We start from the raw sequence: 23,264 nt of genomic DNA, 5'->3' as shown, positions 1-23,264 counted from the left end.
AAGCCCCTGGTCTTTTTGCTACCTAGCAACGCCCCTGCTCCCATGGTTTCTGAATGCCGGCTTCTGCTCCTCTCCCTCTCACAGGCCTTCAGGTACTGCGGGAAGAAGATGGAGAGAATGATTCTTCTATATGCAGCTACCCCACCGCTCCTCCTATCCTGCTTATCTATGCTGCCGAACATTGCTCTCTACCCCCCCCACGGTGCTCTCTAGCCCCCCAGGTGCTCTCTGCCTCTCCCCCTGTGCTTTTCACCTCCCCCTGTGCTCTCCACCTCCCCCCATGCTCTACGCTGCCCCCCTGTGCCCCCTGTCTCTCTTCCTGTGCTCTGCACCTACCTCCTGTGCTCTCCACCTCCCCCATGCTCTACGCTGCCCCCCTGTACCCTCTGCCTCTCCCCCAGTGCTCTCTAGCCCCCCAGTGCTGTCCAGCCCCCCCTGTGCTCTCCTCCTCCCCCTATGCCCTACGCTGCCCCCCTGTGCCCTACGCCTCTCCCCCAGAACTCTCCACCCCCCCTCATTGATCTTCACCTACTCCCTGTGCTCTCCACCTCCTGCCATGCTCTCTGCTGCCCCCCCTGTGCCCTTCGCCATCCCCCATGTATCTCCTCCTCCCACCTGTGCTCTCTGCCCCGTGCTTTCCTGCCCTCCCTGTGCTCTCTCCGCTGGGCACACCTGAGATGTAAGGAAGCACTCCGCTGGGGACACCTGAGATGTAAGGAGGCACTCCGCTGGGCACACCTGAGATGTAAGGAGGCACTCCGCTGGGGACACCTGAGATGTAAGGAGGCACTCCGCTGGGCACACCTGAGATGTAAGGATGCACTCCGCTAGGGACACCTGAGATGTAAGGAGGCACTCCGCTGGGCACACCTGAGATGTAAGGAAGCACTCCGCTGGGGACACCTGAGATGTAAGGAAGCACTCCGCTGGGGACACCTGAGATGTAAGGAAGCACTCCGCTGGGGACACCTGAGATGTAAGGAGGCACTCCGCTGGGGACACCTGAGATGTAAGGATGCACTCCGCTGGGGACACCTGAGATGTAAGGAGGGACTCCGCTGGGGACACCTGAGATGTAAGGAAGCACTCCGCTGGGCACACCTGAGATGTAAGGAGGCACTCTGCTGGGCACACCTGAGATGTAAGGAAGCACTCCGCTGGGGACACCTGAGATGTAAGGAAGCACTCCGCTGGGGACACCTGAGATGTAAGGATGCACTCCGCTGGGGACACCTGAGATGTAAGGAAGCACTCCGCTGGGGACACCTGAGATGTAAGGAGGCACTCCGCTGGGGACACCTGAGATGTAAGGAAGCACTCCGCTGGGGACACCTGAGATGTAAGGATGCACTCCGCTGGGGACACCTGAGATGTAAGGAGGGACTCCGCTGGGGACACCTGAGATGTAAGGAAGCACTCCGCTGGGGACACCTGAGATGTAAGGAGGCACTCCGCTGGGGACACCTGAGATGTAAGGAAGCACTCCGCTGGGGACATTTTACAGGGCACAGCGGTGACAATGGGCACAGAGGCGACAAAGGGCACAGTGGCATCAATGGGCACAGTGGTGACAAAAGGCACAGTGGCATCAATGGGCACAGTGGTGACAAAGGGCACAGTGGTGACAATGGGCACAGTGGTGACAATGGGCACAGTGGCAACAATTAAAGGGCACAGTGACATGCACAGTGGCAACAATGGACACAGTGCCGACAATTAAAGGGCACAGTGGTGACAATTGGCACAGTGGCGACAATTAAAGGGCACAGTGGCGACAATTGAGGGGCACAGTGGTGACAATTGATTGCACAGTGGCTGTGTTTGATGGCATGGCACAGTGGTGCGAATTGATGGCATAGTGACTGCATTTGATGGCATGGCACAGTGGTGACAATTGATGGCACAGTGGCTGCATTTGATGGGCACAGTGAGGCTGCAATTTTTTTCTTTTTTTTTTTTTTCGTTCGTGCCCCCCCAAAAAAATTTGAGCACCAGCCGCCACTGATGCAAGGTCACTGCTTCAAATAGCTTTAACAATAATTAGTACAACTGATGGATTATTATTTATAAATTCTACTTTATATTTAGTAATTAATACAACTCATTATTTAAAAGTGTTTTCCTTTCAGATATTTTGATTTCTCTATTGAGTATTATGTTCTCAGATTTATTTTCTGCAGCGTGTTTTTTCTCCTGTTGTTCAGTCCAGGGTTCAAAATTATAATATAACATTTTGGGAAAAATATACATCCTAATATTCCAGCACTGGAGGTCAGTATGGCGAATATCTCCACAGCCACCATGTATTTCCCTCTGGTGCTCAGATAGGCCGGGATCATGGCAATCCAGACACTGCAGAACACCAGCATGCTGAAGGTGATGTACTTGGCCTCATTAAAACTGTCCGGTAATGTCCTCACCATGAAAGCCAGAAGAAAACTCACAGCTGCCAGAAACCCCATATAACCCAACATAGAGTAGAAGCCGATAACTGACCCTTCATTACACTGAATGAGGATCTTCCCAGGATAGGAGTCCATGTCATACTCTTGGTAGGGAGGAGACACTGACAGCCAAACAACACAGATCACAACTTGGACAGAAGAACAGATCAGGACCAACGAATTTGATGCTTTGACTGTGACCCATTTTTTCCAGGAACTGCCGGGTTTGGTGGCTTTGAAGGCAATGCAGACAATGGTGGTCTTGGCCAGAACACAAGACACAGCGATGGAGAAGACGATACCGAATGACACTTGTCTCAGCATGCAGGTTATATCGACAGGACGTCCGAGGAAGAAGAAGACGCAGAGGAAGCTCAGCAAGATGGCGGTCAGGAGGATGAAGCTCACCGTCCGGTTATTGGCCTTCACAACTGGAGTGTCCCGGTGATAAATAAAGTTTCCAAATACAAATAATGTCATGGCGGAGAATGTTAAGGATATCAATGAAAATATCAGAGCCATCACATCATTTTCATAGGACAGAAATTCATATGTTTTGGAAATACATTTAATTTTTTTGTCGTCAGGCCACTCTTCATCAGGACATTGAAAACAGCCGTCACTATCTGCAATCAAAAAAGAGGGAAAAGCTGATTATGTATGAAACATAAAGAAAGGTGCAGGAACTTTAAAATCAAATTGTATGTTCAAAAACATTCAGTACATCTTTAACCTTTTCACACTGACTGGGGGGAGATCTATAGGTGAATTAGGGTGTGCACCCCAAAGCTCAAACGCACATAGGTGTGTGTGTGTATATATATATATATAAGATAAATATATATCAGTAGAGCACTGAATGGTTTTAGTAGAACAGAGGTTGGTGTCAGTAGAGCAGAGGTTGGTGTCAGTAGAGCAGTGGAAAGTTGTCAGTCAGTATCGAGCAGTGCACATGTCAGTAGAGCAGAAGGTGGTATCAGTAGAGCAGTGGAAGTGTCAGTAGAGTAGAGGTTGGTGTTTGTAGGACAGTGGACGGTGCCAGTAGAGCAGAGGTTGGTGTCAGTAGAGTAGAGGTTGGTGTCTGTAGACAGTGAATGGTGTCAGTCAGTAGAGCAGAAGGTGGTATCAGTAGAGCAGTGGACATGTCAGTAGAGCAGAAGGTGGTATCAGTAGAGCAGTGGACATGTCAGTAGAGCAGAAGGTGGTATCGGTAGAGCAGTGGAAGTGTCAGTAGAGTAGAGGTTGGTGTCTGTAGTGATGGTGTCCGTCAGTAGAGCAGAAAGTGGTATCGGTAGAGCAGTGGAAGTGTCAGTAGAGTAGAGGTTGGTGTCTGTAGGGATGGTGTCCGTCAGTAGAGCAGAAGGTGGTATCAGTAGAGCAGTGGAAGTGTCAGTAGAGTAGAGGTTGGTGTTTGTAGGACAGTGGACGGTGCCAGTAGAGCAGAGGTTGGTGTTTGTAGGACAGTGGACGGTGCCAGTAGAGCAGAGGTTGGTGTCAGTAGAGTAGAGGTTGGTGTCTGTAGACAGTAAATGGTGTCAGTCAGTAGAGCAGAAGGTGGTATCGGTAGAGCAGTGGGCATAGGGCAGAAATTGGTGTCAGTAGGGAAATGGACAATGTCTGTAGTTTTTTATTATGTTTTACAATGTTTATTCTATTAAATTATTTTTATTTTTTTAGGAGCCCTCTTGAGGGGCTTTGGTGAAATATCAGGGGTCTAAATAGACGCCTAATGTTTTACTTTTGAGAAAGAGAAAGGAACTGAGGACAGAGATTCCACAGTCCCTTCCTAAAACATCCCCCTGTTTGCCCACAGCAGCAGCTGGAGGGAGAGAAGAGGTGCCGACTGTAAGTTAAAGGGCTTGTAAACCCTGAAGGTTTTTCCCCATAATGCATTCTGTGCATTAAGGTGAAAAACCCTTTGTAGTGCAGCAGCCCTCCAGAGCCCCCCCCCCCTTTTACCTACGTGAACCCGATCGTTCCAGTGACGGGGACTAGGGATGAGCCGAATACCCCCCCCGTTCGGTTTGCACCAGAACCTTCGAACGGACCGACCGTTTGCGTGAACATTTAGAACCCCATTGACGTCAATGGGACTCAAACGTTCAAATTCAAAAGTGCTCATTTTAAAGCCTAATATGCAAGTTATCGTCGGAAAACGTCTTTGAGAACCCGGGTCTTGTCCCAGGGAACATGTATCAATGGAAAAAAAAGTTTTAAAATGGTTGTTTTTTCTGAAGTGATTTTAATGATGCTTAAAGTGAAAAAAAAAAGAAGAAAAATTCATTTAAATATCGTACCTGCTGGGTGTCTATAGTATGCCTGTCAAGTGGCACGTGTTTAGAACTGTTCCTGCACAAAGTGAGATTACCAAAAGAAAAAAGTAATTTAAGACTGCTTGCGGCTTTAATGTAATGTCTGGTCCCTGCAATATGGATGAAAATCACTGAGAAAAATAGCACAGACACAGACAGTACACACACCACGTAGCTTTAGGTGCACAGGCAATACACCACGTGAGAATACTGCAGCTAGCACAATCACCTGCCTGCCAGTAAATTAGGAATAACTGATCTAGCTAAACTATACAGTGGGCTGGATTCAGGTAGATTTGCGCTTTTTTTACGGAGGCGCAGGGCAACGTTTTTGCCCTGCGCCCCTACAAATTTACTGCGCTGCCCTTGATTCACGGAGCAGTAGCTCCGTAAATTGCGTGGGCGCGCCGGAAAAAAGCCTGGCGTAAGCGCGCGCAATTTAAATGATCATGTAGGGGGCGGGAATCATTTAAATTAGGCGCGTTCCCGCACCAATCGTAGAGCGCATGCATTGCGGCAAATGACGTCGCAAGGACGTCATTTGCTTCAAAGTGAACGTGAATGGCGTCCAGCGCCATTCACGAATCACTTACGCAAACAACGTAAATTTGAAATTTCGCGACGCGGGAACGACGGGTATACGTAACATTGACTGCCCCTGCCTTACGCGAAAAACGCTGTACGGAAATGACGTAAACTGCGTACGCAGGGCTCGCGTAACGTTGTGAATCGGCGTTAGTATGCAATTTGCATACTATACGCTGAGCACAACGGGAACGCCACCTAGCAGCCATCGCAAGAATGCAGCCTAAGATATGCGGGCATAAGAGCCTTATGCCGCGCATATCTTAGGCTGCAGTCGGCGTAACGAGGTTCCTGAATCAGGAGCATTCGTTACGCTGGGGCAAGTAAGCAATTGCGCTGTGTAACTATGGTTAAACAGGCGCAATTGCTTCTTGAGTCCAGCCCAGTGTATATATATATGTACAACACCTGGGATGCATATATATCCTCTACACGCTGTAACTCTAACTGACTAGCCTGCCTGCTCTATCTACCTAGAAAAAATGACACTCTCTTCTCTCTCTTAACCTCCGCAACACACTACACAGGGCCGACCTGCAGGCGACCTTTTATAGTGTGGGGCGTGTACTTAACCCCCTGAGCCATAATTGGTCAAAGCCACCCTGACTTTGGCCAATTATGGCTCTCCGTTTTTTTGCAATCTGTGATTGGCCAAGCATGCGGGTCATAGTGCATGCTTGGCCAATCATCAGCCAGCGATGCACTGCAATGCCGCAGTGAATTATGGGCCGTGAAACGCCACTCGAATTTGGCACGAACGGCCCAAAGCATTCGGAATTTGACGAACGATCGAACATACGATGTTCGGGTCGAACATGAGTTCGACTCTAATACGAAGCTCATCCCTCAGGCCCCGTACACATGACCGAGTTTCTCGGCAGAATTCAGCCAGAAACTCGATCGGAGCCGTATTCTGCCGAGAAACCCGGTCGTGTGTACACTTTTGGCCGAGGAAACCGACGAGGAACATGTTCTCTATTTCCTCCTTAGTCAATGAGGAAACTTAGCTCGCCGAGATCCCCGGCAGCTTCACAGGGAACTCAACGAGCAAAACGATGTGTTTTGCCCGTCGAGTTTCTCAGGTGTGTGTACGGGGCCTAACGGGGACGAGCAGAGCAGCTCCAGCCGCTGTCTCAGGTCCTCATTAGCTGGATTGATAGGAGCAGGAGCATTATTATCCAGATAGCCAGTGACGTGGGAGCCTGCTGTCTGTGTCAATGGACGCGGCAGCAGGACTCGTGAGCAAGCCCACACAAGTGCCCCCTTGGAATGTGGTTCTCCGAGGGGGCATTGCGAAGAGAAGGAGCGCCGCTGGGGGACCATCAAAAAAGGAGGATCGGGGGCCCATCTGTGCAAAACCCTTGAGTGGGTGAGTGAGTGAAAAACTTGTATAGCGCAACACATGCGAGCTGAATCGCCTCTGGGCGCTTAGTATCCATTTCCTACGTATAATTGGCCTTCAGAATAGATGGGTTTTGAGTTTTTTCCTGAAGGCCTGGTAATCCACTTCCGTGCGGATGCTGGTTGGTAGAGCGTTCCACAGTCTGGGTCCTTGGACTGCAAATCTTCGTTCTCCTTTGGACTTGTATCTGGACTTAGGTATCTGGAGTAGTTTACGCCGATTCACGGACGTACTTGCGCCCGCTACGCCGTTTACGTTAGGCTTACGTCCGGCAATAAAGTTACCCCTGCTATATGAGGCGCAGCCAATGCAAAGTATGGACGTCGGAACAAGCGTATCTTTTTACGTCGTTTACGTAAGTCGGATATCCGATGAAGCTGACTTTCATCAGTCTTGCCTACACACCATCAGTCAAAAATCTGACCGCGTCCAAACATGGTGACGTAAAACACTACGACGCGCTGAGAAAAATGAAGTTCAATCCTTCTGAGCATACGTCAACTTGATTCTGAGCATGCGTCAACTTGATTCTGAGCATGCGTCGACTTGATTCTGAGCATGCGTCGACTTGATTCTGAGCATGCGTTGACTTGATTCTGAGCATGCGTCGACTTGATTCTGAGCATACGTCAACTTGATTCTGAGCATGCGTCGACTTGAATCTGAGCATGCGTCGACTTGATTCTGAGCATACGTCAACTTGATTCTGAGCATGCGTCGACTTGAATCTGAGCATGCGTCGACTTGATTCTGAGCATACGTCGACTTGATTCTGAGCATGCGTGAATTTTTGACCGATGGACTTCCACACATACGATCGTTTTTTTTTTTCTATCGTTTTTTTATCCATGGGAGAAATTTAAAACATGTTCTATTTTTTTCACCGATGGAAAACAAACCGATGGGGCCCACACAGGATCGGTTTGACCAATGAAAACAGTCCATCGGTTTGTTTTCATCGGACAAACCGATCGTGTGTACAGGGCTTTACAGTTGTATTTTTCTTTACTCTCTTTTGGCCACTCCTACCTGTTACATTGGACACCGCCCCCTCGGAACATGGGACGCAGTCATAGCAGCAGACATGGACACTCCCCTTGTGAGCTTTTCTGTATCCAGGAGGACATCGGTCATTACATCGGGACATCGGCATCTGGTACATCACAACCACAGTCACATATTAAAGAGACCCTATCAGAATTTCTCGGGATATTACTAAAATGCTCACTATAGAGTCTCTTTACATTTTTAATATAAAGTTTACATTTGCTTGTTGTCTCATGTTCTTATGCCGCGTACACACGGCCGTTTTTCGGGTTTTAAAAAATGAAGTTTTTTTTAATGTCATTAAAAACGATCGTGTGTGGGCTTCAGAGCATTTTTCGGGGGAATTGAAAAACAGGCAGATTTTTTTTCGAACACGCTCTATTTTTTCACAACGTTTTTAACCACTTCCGGACCGCCGCATGTACATATACGTCGGCAGAATGGCGCGTACAGGCACATTGGCGTACCTGTACGTCCCTGCCTAGACGTGGGTCGGGGGTCCGATCGGGACCCCCCCTGCTACATGCGGTGGTCGGATACCCGCGGGGAGCGATCCGGGAAGACGGCGCGGCTATTCGTTTCTAGCCGCCCCCTCGCGATCGCTCCCCGGAGCTGAAGAACGGGGAGAGACGTATGTAAACACGGCTTCCCCGTGCTTCACTGTGGCGGCTGCATCGATCGAGTGATCCCTTTTATAGGGAGACTCGATCGATGACGTCACACCTACAGCCACACCCCCCTACAGTTGTAAACACACACTAGGTGAACCCTAACTCCTACAGCGCCCCCTGTGGTTAACTCCCAAACTGCAACTGTCATTTTCACAGTAAACAATGCAATTGAAATGCGTTTTTTGCTGTGAAAATGACAATGGTCCCAAAAATGTGTCAAAATTGTCCGAAGTGTCCGCCATAATGTCGCAGTCACGAAAAAAATCGCTGATCACCGCCATTAGTAGTAAAAAAAAAAAAAAATAATAAAACTATCCCCTATTTTGTAAACGCTATAAATTTTGCGCAAACCAATCGATAAACACTTATTGCGATTTTTTTTACCAAAAATAGGAGGAATACGTATCGGCCTAAACTGAGGGAAAAAAAATTATATGTTTTTGGGGGATATTTATTATAGCAAAAAGTAAAAACTATTGTTTTTTTTTTCAAAATTGTTGCTCTATTTTTGTTTATAGCGCAAAAAATAAAAACCGCAGATGTGATCAAATACCACCAAAAGAAAGCTCTATTTGTGGGGAAAAAAGGACGTCAATTTTGTTTGGGAGCCACGTCGCACGACCGCGCAATTGTCTGTTAAAGCGACGCAGTGCCGAATTGTAAAAACCCCTTGGGTCATTTAGCAGCATATTGGTCCGGTCCTTAAGTGGTTAAGGTTGTAAAAAATGGTCGTGTGCGGGCTTTAACGACGTGAAAAACCTGCGCATGCTCAGAAGCAAGTTATAAGATGGGAGCGCTCGTTCTGGTAAAACTAGCGTTCGTGATGGAGATCGCACATTCATCACACTATAACAGACAGAAAAGCGCAAATCGTCTTTTACTAACACGGAATCAGCTAAAGCAGCCCCGAGGGTGGCGCCATCCGCATGGAACTTCCCCTTTATAGTGCCTTTGTACGTGTTGTACGTCACCGCGCTTTGCTAGAGCATTTTCTTTTCACGATCGTGTGTAGGCAAGGCCGTTTTAATGATGAAGTTGAAAAAAACTTTGGCCCAGATTTTCAAAGACTTACAACGGCGTATCTCCAGATACGGCGTCGTTAGTCCGAATGGGCCCCGTCGTATCTATGCGCCTGATTCATAGAATCAGTTACGCATTAAATTCTGCCAAGATACGAGCGGCGTAAGTCTCCTATGCCGTCGTATCTTGGGTGCATATTTACGCTGGCCGCTGGTGGTGCTTCCGTCGATTTCCGCGTCGAATATGTAAATGAGCAAGATACGCCGTTTCACGAACGTACGTACGTACGCCCGTCGCAATTAGTTACGCCGGTTAAAGATAAAGCTGGTCTCTAGGTGGCGCAGCCCATGCAAGGTATGGACGTCGGAACAAGCGTATCTTTTTTTTTATATACGCAGACGAATGTACACAATTGTAATAAAATATTTTTATTTTTTAATTGTGCCATCTTCTTTAACCACTTCAGCCCCGAAAGAATTTACCCCCTTCCTGACTAGAGCACTTTTTGCGATACGGCACTGCGTCGCTTTAACTGACAATTGCGCGGTCGTGCGACGTGGCACCCAAACAAAATTGACGTCCTTTCCCCCCCTCACTATTAGAGCTTTCTTTTGGTGGTATTTCATCCCCTTTTTTGCGCTATAAACAAAAGATTTGAAGCGAACATTTTGAAAAAAAATATCAATATTTTTTACTTTTTGCTATAACAAATATTCCCAAAAATATATATAAAAAAAAACAAATGTGTTTCTCAGTTTAGGCCGATCTGTATTCTTTTACATATTTTTGGTAAAAAAAAATCACAATAAGCGTCTATTGATTGGTTTGCGCAAGAGTTACAGGGCCAGATCCACGTACCACAGCGCATCTTTCCGTCCGGCGTAACGTATCTCTGATACACTACGCCGCCGTAACTTACAGCGTATTTTCTGTATCCTGAAAGAATTTGCGCCGTAAGTTACGGCGGCGTAGTGTAACTTTGTCGGCGTAAGGGCGCGCAATTCAAATGTATGAGATGGGGGCGTGTTTTATGTTAATACGTCTTGACCCAACGTAAATATCATTTTTTTTTTAGCGGCGCATGCGCCGTCCGTGGGGGTATCCCAGTGCGCATGCTCGAAATTAACCCGTAACAAGCCAATGCTTACGACGTAAACGCCATTCTACGCAAAGCCCTATTCGCGAACGACTTGGGCAAACGACGTAAAATTCTCAAAATTTGACGCGGGAACGACGTCCATACTTAACATAGGATACGCCTCATGTAGCAGGGGTAACTATACGCCGAAAAAAGCCTTACGGAAATGACGTAAAAAAATGCGCCGGACGGACGTACGTTCATGGATCGCCGTATCTAGCTAATTTGCATACTCTACGTGGAAATCTACGGAAACGCCACCAAGCGGCCAGCGTAAATATGCACCTTAGATCCGACGGCGTACTAAGACGTACGCCAGTCGGATCTAGCCCAGCTTCAGGCGTATCTTGTTTTGTGGATACGCCGGAGCAAACTAGAAGTTACGCGGCGTATCAATAGATACGCCAGCGTAACTTCTTTGTGGATCTGGCCCATAGCGTCTACAAAATAGGGGATAGAAGTATAGCATTTTTTTCAAAATTTTTTATTTTTATTAGTAATGGCGGTAAACTGCCACTGTGACATTATGGTGGTCACGTCGGACACTTTTGACGCCATTTTGGGACCATTGTCATTTATACAGCGATCAGTGCTATAAAAATTTACTAATTACTGTATAAATGACACTGGTAGGGAAGGGGGTTAACCACTAGGGGGCGAAGAAGGGGTTAAGTGTGCCCTAGGGAGTGATTCTAACTGTGAGGGGGCTGGGCTACATGTGACACGACACTGATCCCGATGACAGGGAGCAGTAGATCTCTGTCATGTCACTAGGCAGAACAGGGAAATGACTTGTTTACATAGGCATCTCCCCGTTCTGCCGCTCCATGACACGATCACGGGACCCGCGGGGACATGGTCACAGAGCCCACTATGCTGCGATTTAGAGGCGACGTACAGGTACGTTGCTTTGCGCAGCCGGCGTATAGCGTCGTGTGACGGTCGGCAAGCGGTTAAAACTGCTTTTGTTTTTCTGCGCACACAAAACACAAATCTTGTCATTTCTTACTGTGCCTCCCTTCCAGGCCACGTCTTCTGGGTTGATGTTGAATATTCCATCTATGGCTTTACCGCCATCAAAGCTGGCCAGCGGTTGGAAAGCAGATTCGTAACCTTCTCCGTTTTTATGAAGGATCCAGTTGGCTAAAATCAGCCTGGATTGGATCTCCCCGTCGTTGTTAAAGAAGATTTCTTCTCCGGTTGGGTCGGTGTAATGAATGTTTCTCACAAAGTGGTGCAGCTTTCCAAGAAGGACGGAAACACATATAAACAGTTACAAGAGTTCTTAAAGTTGAACACAGTAGATACATATGATGCATAATATTTACATACCGTTAGAGCTGCACGATTATTTTGCGGATAGAATCGCGATCTCAATTCTCCCCGCCCGCGATCTCCCCGAGGGATGACTCGCGATTCTTCTGTTTCACGACCGGTTCCACGTAACCAGCGTGGAACGCAAATGGCGCCGATATCGGAACCGACGTCGGCAGCCTGCGCTGCTGGATGGATGCCTGGGCTTCTCTTGCAGATCTGTACAACTGTAGTGTGTATCCATGCGCCACCCAGTGGTTGCCGGCGGTACTGCTTCTGATGTATTAATCCTTCTCACAGTTCTGTACAACTGTGAGTATCCATGCGCCACCCAATGGTTGCTGGCGGTACTGCTTCTGATGTATAAAAAAGAGACCAGTGATATGGCTATAATGTTAAAGAACATATAACTCCTATGAAAAAAGCAGAATCAAACTTTGATTCTGCTTTTTTCATAGGAGTTATATGGTCTTTAACATTATAGACATATCACTGGTCTGTTTTTTATATATTCATATTTTCAGATACATCACAGGTTTATTTATTTATTTGGGGGGGGGGGGGTTTCTGGCATTCAGTTTTTGAGAATCGTGATCTTTAGTCTAAGCAAAAGAATTGTGATTCTCATTTTGACCAGAATCGTGCAGCTCTACATACCGTATATACTCGAGTATAAGCCGACCAGAGTATAAGCCGAGGCACCTAATTTTACCACAAAAAAAATGGGAAGACGTATTCACTTGAGTATAAGCCTAGGGTGAGAAATGCAGCAGCTACTGTAAGTGGAAAAGAGGGTCAACAATTCCCATTTGCAGCCTCACTGTGCCCATTTGCAGCCTGACCTCACTGTGCCCATTTGCAGCCTGACCTCACTGTGCGCATTTGCAGCCTGACCTCACTGTGCCCATTTGCAGCCTGACCTCACTGTGCCCATTTGCAGCCTGACCTCACTGTGCCCATTTGCAGCCTGACCTCACTGTGCCCATTTGCAGCCTGACCTCACTGTGCCCATTTGCAGCCTGACCTCACTGTGCCCATTTGCAGCCTGACCTCACTGTGCCCATTGCAGCCTGACCTCACTGTGCCCATTGCAGCCTGACCTCACTGTGCCCATTGCAGCTCTTCAACTCGACCATCCTCTCACCTACATTCTCTACTGTTTGTAATGGCAGGATCCAGTTGGTTCCCCCGGCAGGTCCCGTTACCTTTGCAACCTGATCTCACCGTGCCCATTGCAAAATCCGATCTGTGTAAACGAGTACCCGTGACATATTCAGACGGTGGCCGTGCAGTTTTAAAAACTTGCGCTCCTCCTTGTGCTGTTCCATGATAGGCGGAACACTCGGTTTCCCAGCAAACACTGTGTTCAGTGTTACACCTATCACGATCGCCCTCTCGTCTATCACGGAACAGCACAAGGAGGAGCGCAAGTTTTTAAAACTGCACGGCCACCGTCTGAATATGTCACTGGTACACAGATCGGATTCTGCAATGGGCACGGTGAGGTCAGGCGGCAATGAACTCAGGTACGCTCTGAGTCTCTGGGTATCACGGGCCATTCCGTTACACTCGAGTATAAGCCAAGTTTTTCAGCCCTTTTTTTGGGCTGAAAATGACCCCCTCGACTTATACTCGAGTGTAATGGAATGGCCCGTGATACACAGAGAATTTTGAAGGATGTGGGATACTTTAGTGCCAGCTTCACCAATGACTCTTGGGTCTAGGGTCATCCTATGTCCCTTTTTGGGCATAGGATGACTGAGAACTGATATCTCAGATTATATGAGATGGGACATTAATGATAATTCATGTATTGCAGGAGATCTTGACATATTACAAATGGGTTATTCTGACCCCAACAGGTCAATAAGAGTGTGATTCATTCAATGTGTAACATAGACTGTTGAGATGCTAATTAAGTCCACCTGGCTGTAGTGAGGGGGCTTGCTGTGATTGCATTATGTTGTCCATTGTGCTAATTACATCTGCTTCTAAGATATTTCATTGTGTATGCTAATGACACTGTTTTGTGTGAAGATACTATTGATAATAGATGTGAAATGTGACTTGTCAGCTGTAGTGATTAACTCCTTTAGATTCGTTTCCAGAAAGTCTGACCTTTCAGGGGTAGGCAATTAGCATGTCAATTATGTTTAGTAAAGGAATGTGTTTTGTGTAACAGGTGAGGATAACTTGTCGCAGAGCCAGACCGTCTGGGTAATGATTAGTAATTAGCTCATCTGAATGTCATTGTCTACGGAATGTGTATTGAAGCACCCAGTGTGTGATGTTGGGGGTGGAGTGTGTCATTGTCCCTTTTCTTACTGCAGCATGCTTTGTAACTGTATATAAGAGAGCTAAGTTACCATTAAAGTGTCATTCGTTTGAACCAGAGACAGAGCTGTGTGTCTCGTCCTTCTGGGGAATTCTAATGGATCGTGTCTGCTGGATTGTTGGAGTGTCGGATAAGCTGTCTTGGGTTGGTGGAATGGAATATGGTAAGCGGTGTTAACCCCTGACCGTTACATCGAGTATATACAGTAATCTGTATTCATTAATACAACATTTAATGTGATTTGCTAAATGCAAAGAGTGTAGGTTCCTGAATTTGATCTAGCAGCATCAGTACAGCCGAGCTCAGATCGGGGAAGAAAGGAGCAAATCAGTCCAGGTGCAGTGTGCATGTGCTAACAAAGAACATTCTAATAGGAGGAGAGAGAAGAGTCTTATCAGTCTTCTGCTTCTCCTTTTGTTGTTTAGGCTCAGGCTGGAGAAGGGACAAGGCCTGTAAGTGTTACTGAGCTGCAGCTGAGAGAACTCAGGGCTCCTCCCCCCACTAGATGGCATTGTGTTTTGTGTCAGAGCTGTGTAACCCTCAGAACTAAAAAAACTATTTGGCATATAGAAAAAAAATCTCCCTAATGCCGCGTACACACGATCTGAATTTCTGATTAAAAAAAGTCAGATGGACTTTTTTCATCGTAAATTCCGATCGTGTGTGGGCCCCATCTGACTTTTTTCCGTCGGTGTTTAGAAATAGAACATGTTTTATTTTTTTCTGATGAAAAAAAAAATCGATAGGAAATTCTGATCGTCTGTGTGCAACTCCGATGGAGAAAAAACCCACACATGCTCAGAATCAAGTTGACGCATGCTCGGAAGCATTGAAATGTATTTTTCTCGGCTCGTCGTAGAGTTTTACATCACCGCGTTTTGGACGGTCGGAATTTAGTCTGACAGTGTGGATTTTTTTTTAAAACACAGATTTTACATACTGTCCCTGGTTTTACTGAGGCTGGCAACCCTGATGGGACCCCCTAGTGCAGGCATGTCCAAAGTCCGACCTGGGGGCCAAATGCGGCCCCCTGTTGATTTAATATGGCCCCCCTGGGGATTTGGATATATATATATTGTTTGTGGCCCCCAGGGCCACAAAAGATATATACTGTATTTATTGGCGCTGCCTTGGAGGGGACATGGAGTAGGCAGGACAAGCGCCATTAGATTACATGAAGAGAATCTCCTCTTTACTCAGCAGCGTCTCTATTGGAAGTCCCGTCTCCTGGGATGCCATTGGACGACTGTTCTGTCAATCATAGGAGGCGGGACTTTGTATTAAAAAGGCCACAGGGTAAACAAGACATTCTACTGTTTGTAATCTGTCGGCACTCGTCCCGCCCCCTCCCTCTGCCCTCCGAGGCTGCAGGTGGGCATCGTTCAGGCTGCACTGATGGCAATGGTAAGGCTGCATTCATGGCACATGTGAGGCTGCATTGGTTGCAATGGTAAGGCTGCATTCATGGCAATGGGTAAGGCTGCATTCATGGCAATGGTGAGGCTGCATTCATGGCAATGTTAAGCCTGTGCATGTTATACGGCGATAAATACGGTATATCCAAATAACACGCCCAAGCTCATCCTTAGTATCGCTCTGGGATTCGTTGGGGCCACAAAAGAAATCTATACAGTATATCCAAATAACAAACCCAAGATCATCTCTTCACCACACACAGCCACAAAGGCAAGAGAATTCTTGTTGGGCTGTATATTAGTGCTCAGACGAACACACTTAGACCGAATTTTAATGGTTCAAACAATGTCAGGCAAAATAGTCGGCCCTCACACATGTTCACTTAATCAAATCTGGCCCTCTTTGAAAAAAGTTTGGACACCCCTGCCCTAGTGGCATAGGGCCCTTACTTACTACTTGACTTGTCTCAAAACTCCCAGCCTTAACTTCCATCAAGCTCTGCAGGGCATTGACCAGAACATAAACTGCCGTGTACGCAAAAGACGTTTTTCTGTCCTCTATTCCAAAAAAAGTTGACCAAATACTGAGTTCTTCTGTGCAGTTCACTGCAGTAACATTTGGGGTACTTTGAAAAAACAAATTTTTGGTGGGGTTCCTAGTTAGACAGTTAAATATGTAAAACAAGAGATCTTCTTGTATCGGGTCGGTTGGACGGGTAAATGAAGTGACTCCGTTAATAAAAGAATTCAGCCCCGGGATTAATTTCTGGGGCGATAAAAAAATCAAGCTGCAGTTTACTGCTGAAAAGTGAAGCTTTATTCCGTATCTTATGTGATCCCAGGACTCGTGGAGAACTAAAGTAATGTTTTCCTTAATAATTTGCAGGTTATGAAATAAAAAGTGAAAATTTGATAAAAGGCCAAATATGATGACAACCTTAGCTGTTGATTTCTCAATCATTTCCATTTTCTTTGTCCTACCACCCTGGTAATCAGTGAATTTGATCGTATATTCAATGCAGATGCCATGGCGGCTCATCATCTTACTCAGTTCTTCTATCTCCTTATCACCGCTGCCATCCCCCGGTGCCACCAACCCAACCCAGTTCCAGCCGAAATGTTGCAAACTTTTTATGATGGCGGCATAAAAATCCAGATTGTTTGATGTCATCCTGTATAAAGTTGGATACAATTTTCTGTCACTCAGGAGAGGGTCAGTGACTTGATAATTAATCTGTAAAGTAAAATGAGTTGTCAACTCATCCAATATGGTTAGAAATATCCTAGCACACAAAACTTTTTTTTGAAAAGCCTAAAAAAAAAACAACAACTCCACCCGGTGCAGAAAAAATGTGCACACACATAAAGAGTGTTCACAAAAACATGCAGATGGGTGCAACGTCAAGTGGTCCTCCTGTGAAAAAGGGACCCAAAAACCCTGATCCCCCCGGGGCGTTAGGCTCCAGACGGGGACTGAGGTACTGTGGTCCGAGCAACCGAAGCCGACACGGACCCAACTTCCTTGGAGGGACTGCCGAAACAGAACCCTCCCAGTACTAGGTGGGGCTCCCCCGAAGGGAGACCCCATGAGAGCAGGTGAACTAAGCCAGAAGGCCATGTTCACCCACTCCCAAGACGTCCAGGGCTGGCCCGAGGACCCGCACCCTACTAATCACACAGTGACAAAACGTGCACAACAAAAAAAGACGAAAAGTGACAAACATAGGCTTAAATAAAAGAAAGTGGGGGAAGGGATAGTGGAGAGGAGAGTGAAAGAAGTGGTCATTGTGGTGTACAATGACCAGGCCCTCCGGCCAGGAATAAAAAATTCCTCCGGTCCTAGCCAAGAGGCCCGGCCCAGGAGGCAGGTGCTAAAAAAAGCGTGTATCTGGTGCAGTGACCATGGTATCTTTAAATCAAAGTGACCCTCACTCACAGTGATTCTCAGATACCCCTGGACTGCCACTCCAGGGGCACATGCACCATAGGCTTTTCGTTCCAAATCCAACCCCCCGACCGACCAGTGCAGCCCTCCACCCCTGCCAGCTAGAGAGCCCTTCAAGTTTTCTTAGGGAGAATTGCCGCTCAGGTAGCAGCCACCACCAATACTAGCCCTTCCAGACCCTCCTTCAACCCGGCGGATTTTCATAGTCCTACCCCGACCCATCACAGGGCAGTACCAGCTCCTCCTACCGGATCGCCGACAGGGATAGCACTTACACCAGCCAGCCAGAAGGCCAAACTAGAACTCGGCAAAAAGACCAGACCAAGTGCAGCCACCCATTCTCACCAGGAGCACCCTTCCAGATGGCTCAGACGCAACCATTGGCCGGCCCCCAGTATCTGTCGGGCACACAAAACTGTCCTAGCGCCTCCTTATGCACCACATTTCAGGAATCCATATTTAAAATTGTGACAAGATGGTAGGAAACCCGCCATAGGCTCCACTTAGTGTGTAGGGGTTTGGGGTAGACGTGAAATAATTATACTTCCACGGAGACACTCCGCTTGAGTGCTTCCGTCATATACCGCTTCCTATCAGTCTGGATATAGATATCAGATATTACAGCTGCTCACAAGCACACAACGAGACGAGACTTGTTTGTCTGCTGAACATGGAGTGTTTAATAGAACCAAGAATACAACCTTATATACAGTTTAAAGAGGAGATAACCAGAACATAAATTAACATGAGCTAATTAACTAATCATTTACCCAGACTAGATGACTCATAGATATGACCTTTCAGGGTAGACGTCACATCTCCTCGCTCACCTGCTATACAATACACATTATCATAAGTGTACATAGGACATCTTCACACAATAGCAGGGTCAATTAGCACAGAGAACAGACAGATGGCTAAAGGTGACGGCATTAGCAGCTCCTTACACTGTATGTCCCAACAGTATGAATCAGTCACTCTAATATGGCATATACAGGGTCCCCAGGCATACAGCTCACATAGAGCACTGTTCCCCCAAATGCCAGGGCCCATGATCGCAAGGCGAGAGGCTAGCATTCAGTCCCCTCCAAAAGCCTCTGTCCCTGGTGAGTCTGTCAAAGGCACCATCCCCAAAAGATATATGGCTATAATTTAAAAAGTGGGGTGGAGTGGGACTGTAATTGTGCCCTGTTGGAGTATGGACAAAAAGATATATACCACAGTTATGAAAAAAAATAGAAATGTTTAATTTGCCTGCCATTGGCAGAGCCTTATTTAAAACGTCTATTACAGTTTAAGACAAAATACAGTCTACTGTTGCTTGAATTGAGGATGTGCAGGTCCTACACGTTTCGCGGGGAGTTTCTAAGCGGAAGCTGTTGGCGTCACACATGCTCGTGCACTATGACCTCCAGAAGCCTCTGACATACAGCTCCAAAATTCAGTATCGTGGTCATGATGCCAATGCTAATGCGGACGCAATGTCCCGACTGACAGGGAGGTCCATGGACTCTTCTCCACCGGTCAAGAGTTGTCGTTACACCAGCCTGTCCTTCTTGTCTTCCGGGGATATAGCAGCCCATACATCCAAGGATATCTTTCTGAAAACAATACTCTCCTGGGTACGGTACGGTTGGCCTGCAACCGTCACACATGAGTATGAACCTTATTTCCGTAGGCGTATGGAATTAAAGGGGTGGTTCACCCTAAAAACTACTTTTTCTTATTCCACTGCCCCCCCACATTACAATACGATTAAGGCTCTTATTATTTTTTTCATGCTGTACATACCTTAGTACAGCATATTCACCCGTGCATCCGGGTTGCGAGTCCCGTGGGAGTGGGCATTCCTCACATGCTGGTGATTGACGTTTTGCCCAAAAACTAGCTCCCCCCGTAGCGTAAGCCGCGTCACGGTTGGCGAAAGGAGCCGAACAGCGAGTCGGCGCTATACTGCGCATGCACATCGCCGTTCGGCTCCTTTCGCCAATCGTGACGCGGCTTACGCGACGGGGGGAGCTCGTTTTTGGGCAAAACGTCAATCACACACATGTTAGGAACGCCCACTCCCGCGGGACTCGCAACCCGGATGCACGGGTGAATATGCTGTACTAAGGTATGTACAGCATGAAAAAAATAATAAGAGCCTTAATCGGATTGTAATGTGGGGGGGCAGTGGAATAAGAAAAAGTAGTTTTTAGGGTGAACCACCCCTTTAACTGTGGCTGGCAACTGTGTTTTATGGGGAGACCGAGTGATCATTCCACAGACACATTCTGGACTTGCTACATACTGGTCATCTCGGGGGCACACATATGAAACAAGAGGCCAGAGGCTATGTGTGGTGGCCAAACCTAGACTCAGATATCACAACATATGTGAATGCTTGTGCTGGATGTGCACAAACGGCAAGAGACCCTCCTCGAGGGTGCGTCCAGCCCTGGACTTGGCCAGACAGACAAATTTCTCACCGCTCCAGGTGAGCCCCGTGAGCAATCAAGGGCTGTTGAACTACCAAGGTGCTGGCAATGCTGATGATAGCAAATAGAAAAACGAAAACTGGACAGCCGCACTCCAAAATAACTTAAAAAAGTTGTCTTTATTTTTCAACTGTACAAACACAGTCACTGCAACCAACAGAAAACAGGATGGCCGACGCGTTTCGCACCCTGGACTTGGCCCACGGTTCCTTGGTTTCGCCTACACTTGGACTTTGCAGGCCCGATCAGAGGACACACCTTCTTGATCATAGTGGACGCCCATTCAAAGTGGCCTGAGGTCATTCCTGTTACTCAGCCAACGACTAAGGCAACCGTTTCCATACTGTTACATCTCGCTGCTACGTTTGGATACCCCAGAGAAATCGTCACAGACAACGGTGCACAATTCACCAGTCAGGAGTTTCAGCGTTTCCTGACTGCCCACAACATCAAGCACAAGTTGACCGCACCTTACCACCCGGCTACAAATGGTCAAGCAGAGCGGTTTGTGCAGACTTTCAAACTCTATTTCAAAGCTACAGTGGCTGCAAGTAAACAACAGTCCCTGTCACTCCAGCAGCTGGACTCCTTCCTTTCTGCTTACAGAAACACACCACATGCAACCACTGGGAAAACTCCAGTGGAACTCCTCCTGGGTCGGCAGCCATGGACTGTTTTGGATATGCTCCGCCCTCAAACAGTCCAGGAACATGTACTGCAGTCCCAAGACAAGATGGTCAAACACAATGAGCTCCCCCAATTCAACGCCCAACAAAAGGTATGGGCCTGATCTTATGGGGCTTCCAACACCCGTTGGTTTCCTGCTGTCATTGCAGAGACTTTGGGACCCAAGATGTACAAGGTCCGCCTGGAAGATGGTTCCATTTGCAGACGTCATTTGGACCAACTGCGTCCTCATTCTCAACTGCTCGAATCCCCGATGCCGGCTGAACCACCAGTGTCTCAAGGATCTGCTCCCAGCGAATCAGGATGCACGGAGACTGATGATTGTGGAGACTCTGAACTTTTGAACTCCGCTCCAAAAGAGCCCTCCAGCTCCGGTCTGGAGGTCTGTCTACCCTCTGAGCTGGGGGATTCCTTCTTTGCACCACCGGTGCCCATTCCGGCCAGCCCTGTTTCCTCCGGTCCCGAATCGCTAGATGCCCGGCCTCAACGACACTGTCGCCCACCAGAGCGGTTTCAGTTGCAAGAGCGGTTACGAGACTTTCAATGGGGCTGACGGAAGTGATCCGATGACATATTAACCCTGAAACTGTCCCTGGAAGCTTGGTCTCCTATCTGGATGTGGGAGAAGTCCTGTAATTCTCCTGTGCTTGAAGGACTGTTATTGGACATGTTTTGTGCCTGTTATTGTTTTGTAGTGTTTTTTTTTTTTTTTAGGGATGGATGGAAGGTGTTATACCTGAAGGGTTCCACATGTACTGTCACTTTAGGACTGGCTCCACCCAGGAGTGATGACAAGGGTCAAGGGGCATAGTAGCCATCTTAGAGAGACCACATGTAAGGAAGCAGATAAGATGTACTGTCCTGAGATGCATGTTGCAGGGTACAGATGACCTGAAATAAACATCCATTGTTCCAGACCAGAGTCTTGTGTCCCTCACAACACAGAGGATATAACAGATGTTTTGTCCCATGGGTAAATGTTAAACCCAGGCTATTGCTATTATAATATTGGACAAAAGGTGTTATATCTGTTGGGGGGCCATTCAAAATAACTAAGATGTTATCTATTTATCTACCAAAGAATGCTAGATGAGCCACAAATGGATTGTTCCTCCAGATACAAGAGTCCTCCCACAACCCATGGTAAGGTTGGCGTAACTCTGAGTAAAGAAAGCACCCATGGCAGTGCCCTGTTTCTGGAGGAAATAATGACCAAGGAAAGTGTAATAGTTGTGTTCCAAACAAAATTGGACACTATCATAGATAAAATGAGCTTGAATATGATGTACCGTATATATTCGAGAATAAGCCAAGTTTTTCAGCACATTTTTTTGTGCTGAAAATGCCCCCCTCCGCTTATACTCAAGTCACCTACCCAAAGCTACCCAAAGCCAGATACAAGTCCAAAGGAGAACGAAGATTTGCGGTCCAAGGACCCAGACTATGGAACGCTCTACCAACCACCATCCGACTGGAGGTAAACCACCTGGTCTTCAGGAGAAATATCAAGACCCATCTCTTCTGAGGGCCCAGGGAATGGATATCAAGCGCCCAGAGGCGACTCAGTTTGCATGTGTTGCGCTATATAACTTACTCACACACTCACTCACACAGCATGGACACAGTGGGACATGGACACAGTGAGGCATGGGCACAGTATGGCATGGGCACATGGAGACATGAACACAGTGAGGCAAAGTGAGGCACAGTGAAGCATGCAGCATGCAGATGGACACCCTAGTATTATACTCGAGTCAATACGTTTTCCCAGTTTTTTTGTGGTAAAATTTGGTGCCTCGGCTTATATTTGGGTCGGCTTATACTCGAGTATATACAGTAATTGGGAACCTTCCATTTCACAATTATGTGCCACTTTGTGTTGGTTTATCACAAAAAAATACAGATAAAATACATTTACATTTTTGGTTGTAACATGAGGGTGTGAATACTTTTTCAAGGCACTGTATACTGTATATAGTTAAATCTTAGTGTTTGCTGATGATACAAAGCTAAGCAGGGCAATAACATCACTGCAGGATGTTGAAACTTTACAAGATGGCCTCAATAAAAAAAATGGGTTGGGAAGCTACATGGAAGATGAGGTTTTACGTTGAATAACATGGGAGCTAAAAATTTTAACTCAAGTTACTCACTAGGGGGAGAACCTCTGGGGGGAAATCCAGAACAGAAAAGGACCTGGGGGTCCTAGTACATGACAGATGCAATGCCAAGCTGCAGCATGCAAAGCCAGCAGAATATTAGCATGCATACAACGTGAATTTACTCAAGAGATAAAACGATAATCCTGCAACTTTATAAAATTCTGGTTTGGTCCCATCTGGAGTATGCCGTCCAGTTCTGGTCACCAATCCTCAGGAACAGGGCAGCCATCACAAATTTTGGGGCCCCTTACAGAGCTTTAGGCAGGGCCCCCCTGGAACAGAGGGGGGGGGGGTGGAAAAAACAAAT

General features: G+C 47.1%; 1 protein-coding gene across 1 annotated transcript in view; it reads right to left on the bottom strand.

The window, feature by feature from the left end:
* Positions 1–2,153: 2,153 nt before the first annotated feature.
* LOC120925125 (vomeronasal type-2 receptor 26-like) overlaps positions 2,154–23,264 on the bottom strand; it is a 38,458-nt gene continuing 17,347 nt past the window's right edge. Inside the window, exons 3-6 of the mRNA XM_040335999.1 lie at positions 16,621–16,917; positions 11,629–11,859; positions 7,773–7,896; positions 2,154–3,070 (exon numbers count right to left, since the gene is read on the bottom strand). Coding sequence (XP_040191933.1) covers positions 2,154–3,070; positions 7,773–7,896; positions 11,629–11,859; positions 16,621–16,917 — 1,569 coding nt within the window. The remainder of the gene's footprint in view (positions 3,071–7,772; positions 7,897–11,628; positions 11,860–16,620; positions 16,918–23,264) is intronic.

Source organism: Rana temporaria, chromosome 1 (genome assembly GCF_905171775.1).
Source record: "Rana temporaria chromosome 1, aRanTem1.1, whole genome shotgun sequence".
In the NCBI taxonomy this organism is placed as follows: Eukaryota; Metazoa; Chordata; class Amphibia; order Anura; family Ranidae; genus Rana; species Rana temporaria.
Note: the sequence above shows the minus strand (reverse complement) of the source record. Positions and strands in the feature narration are given on the sequence as shown.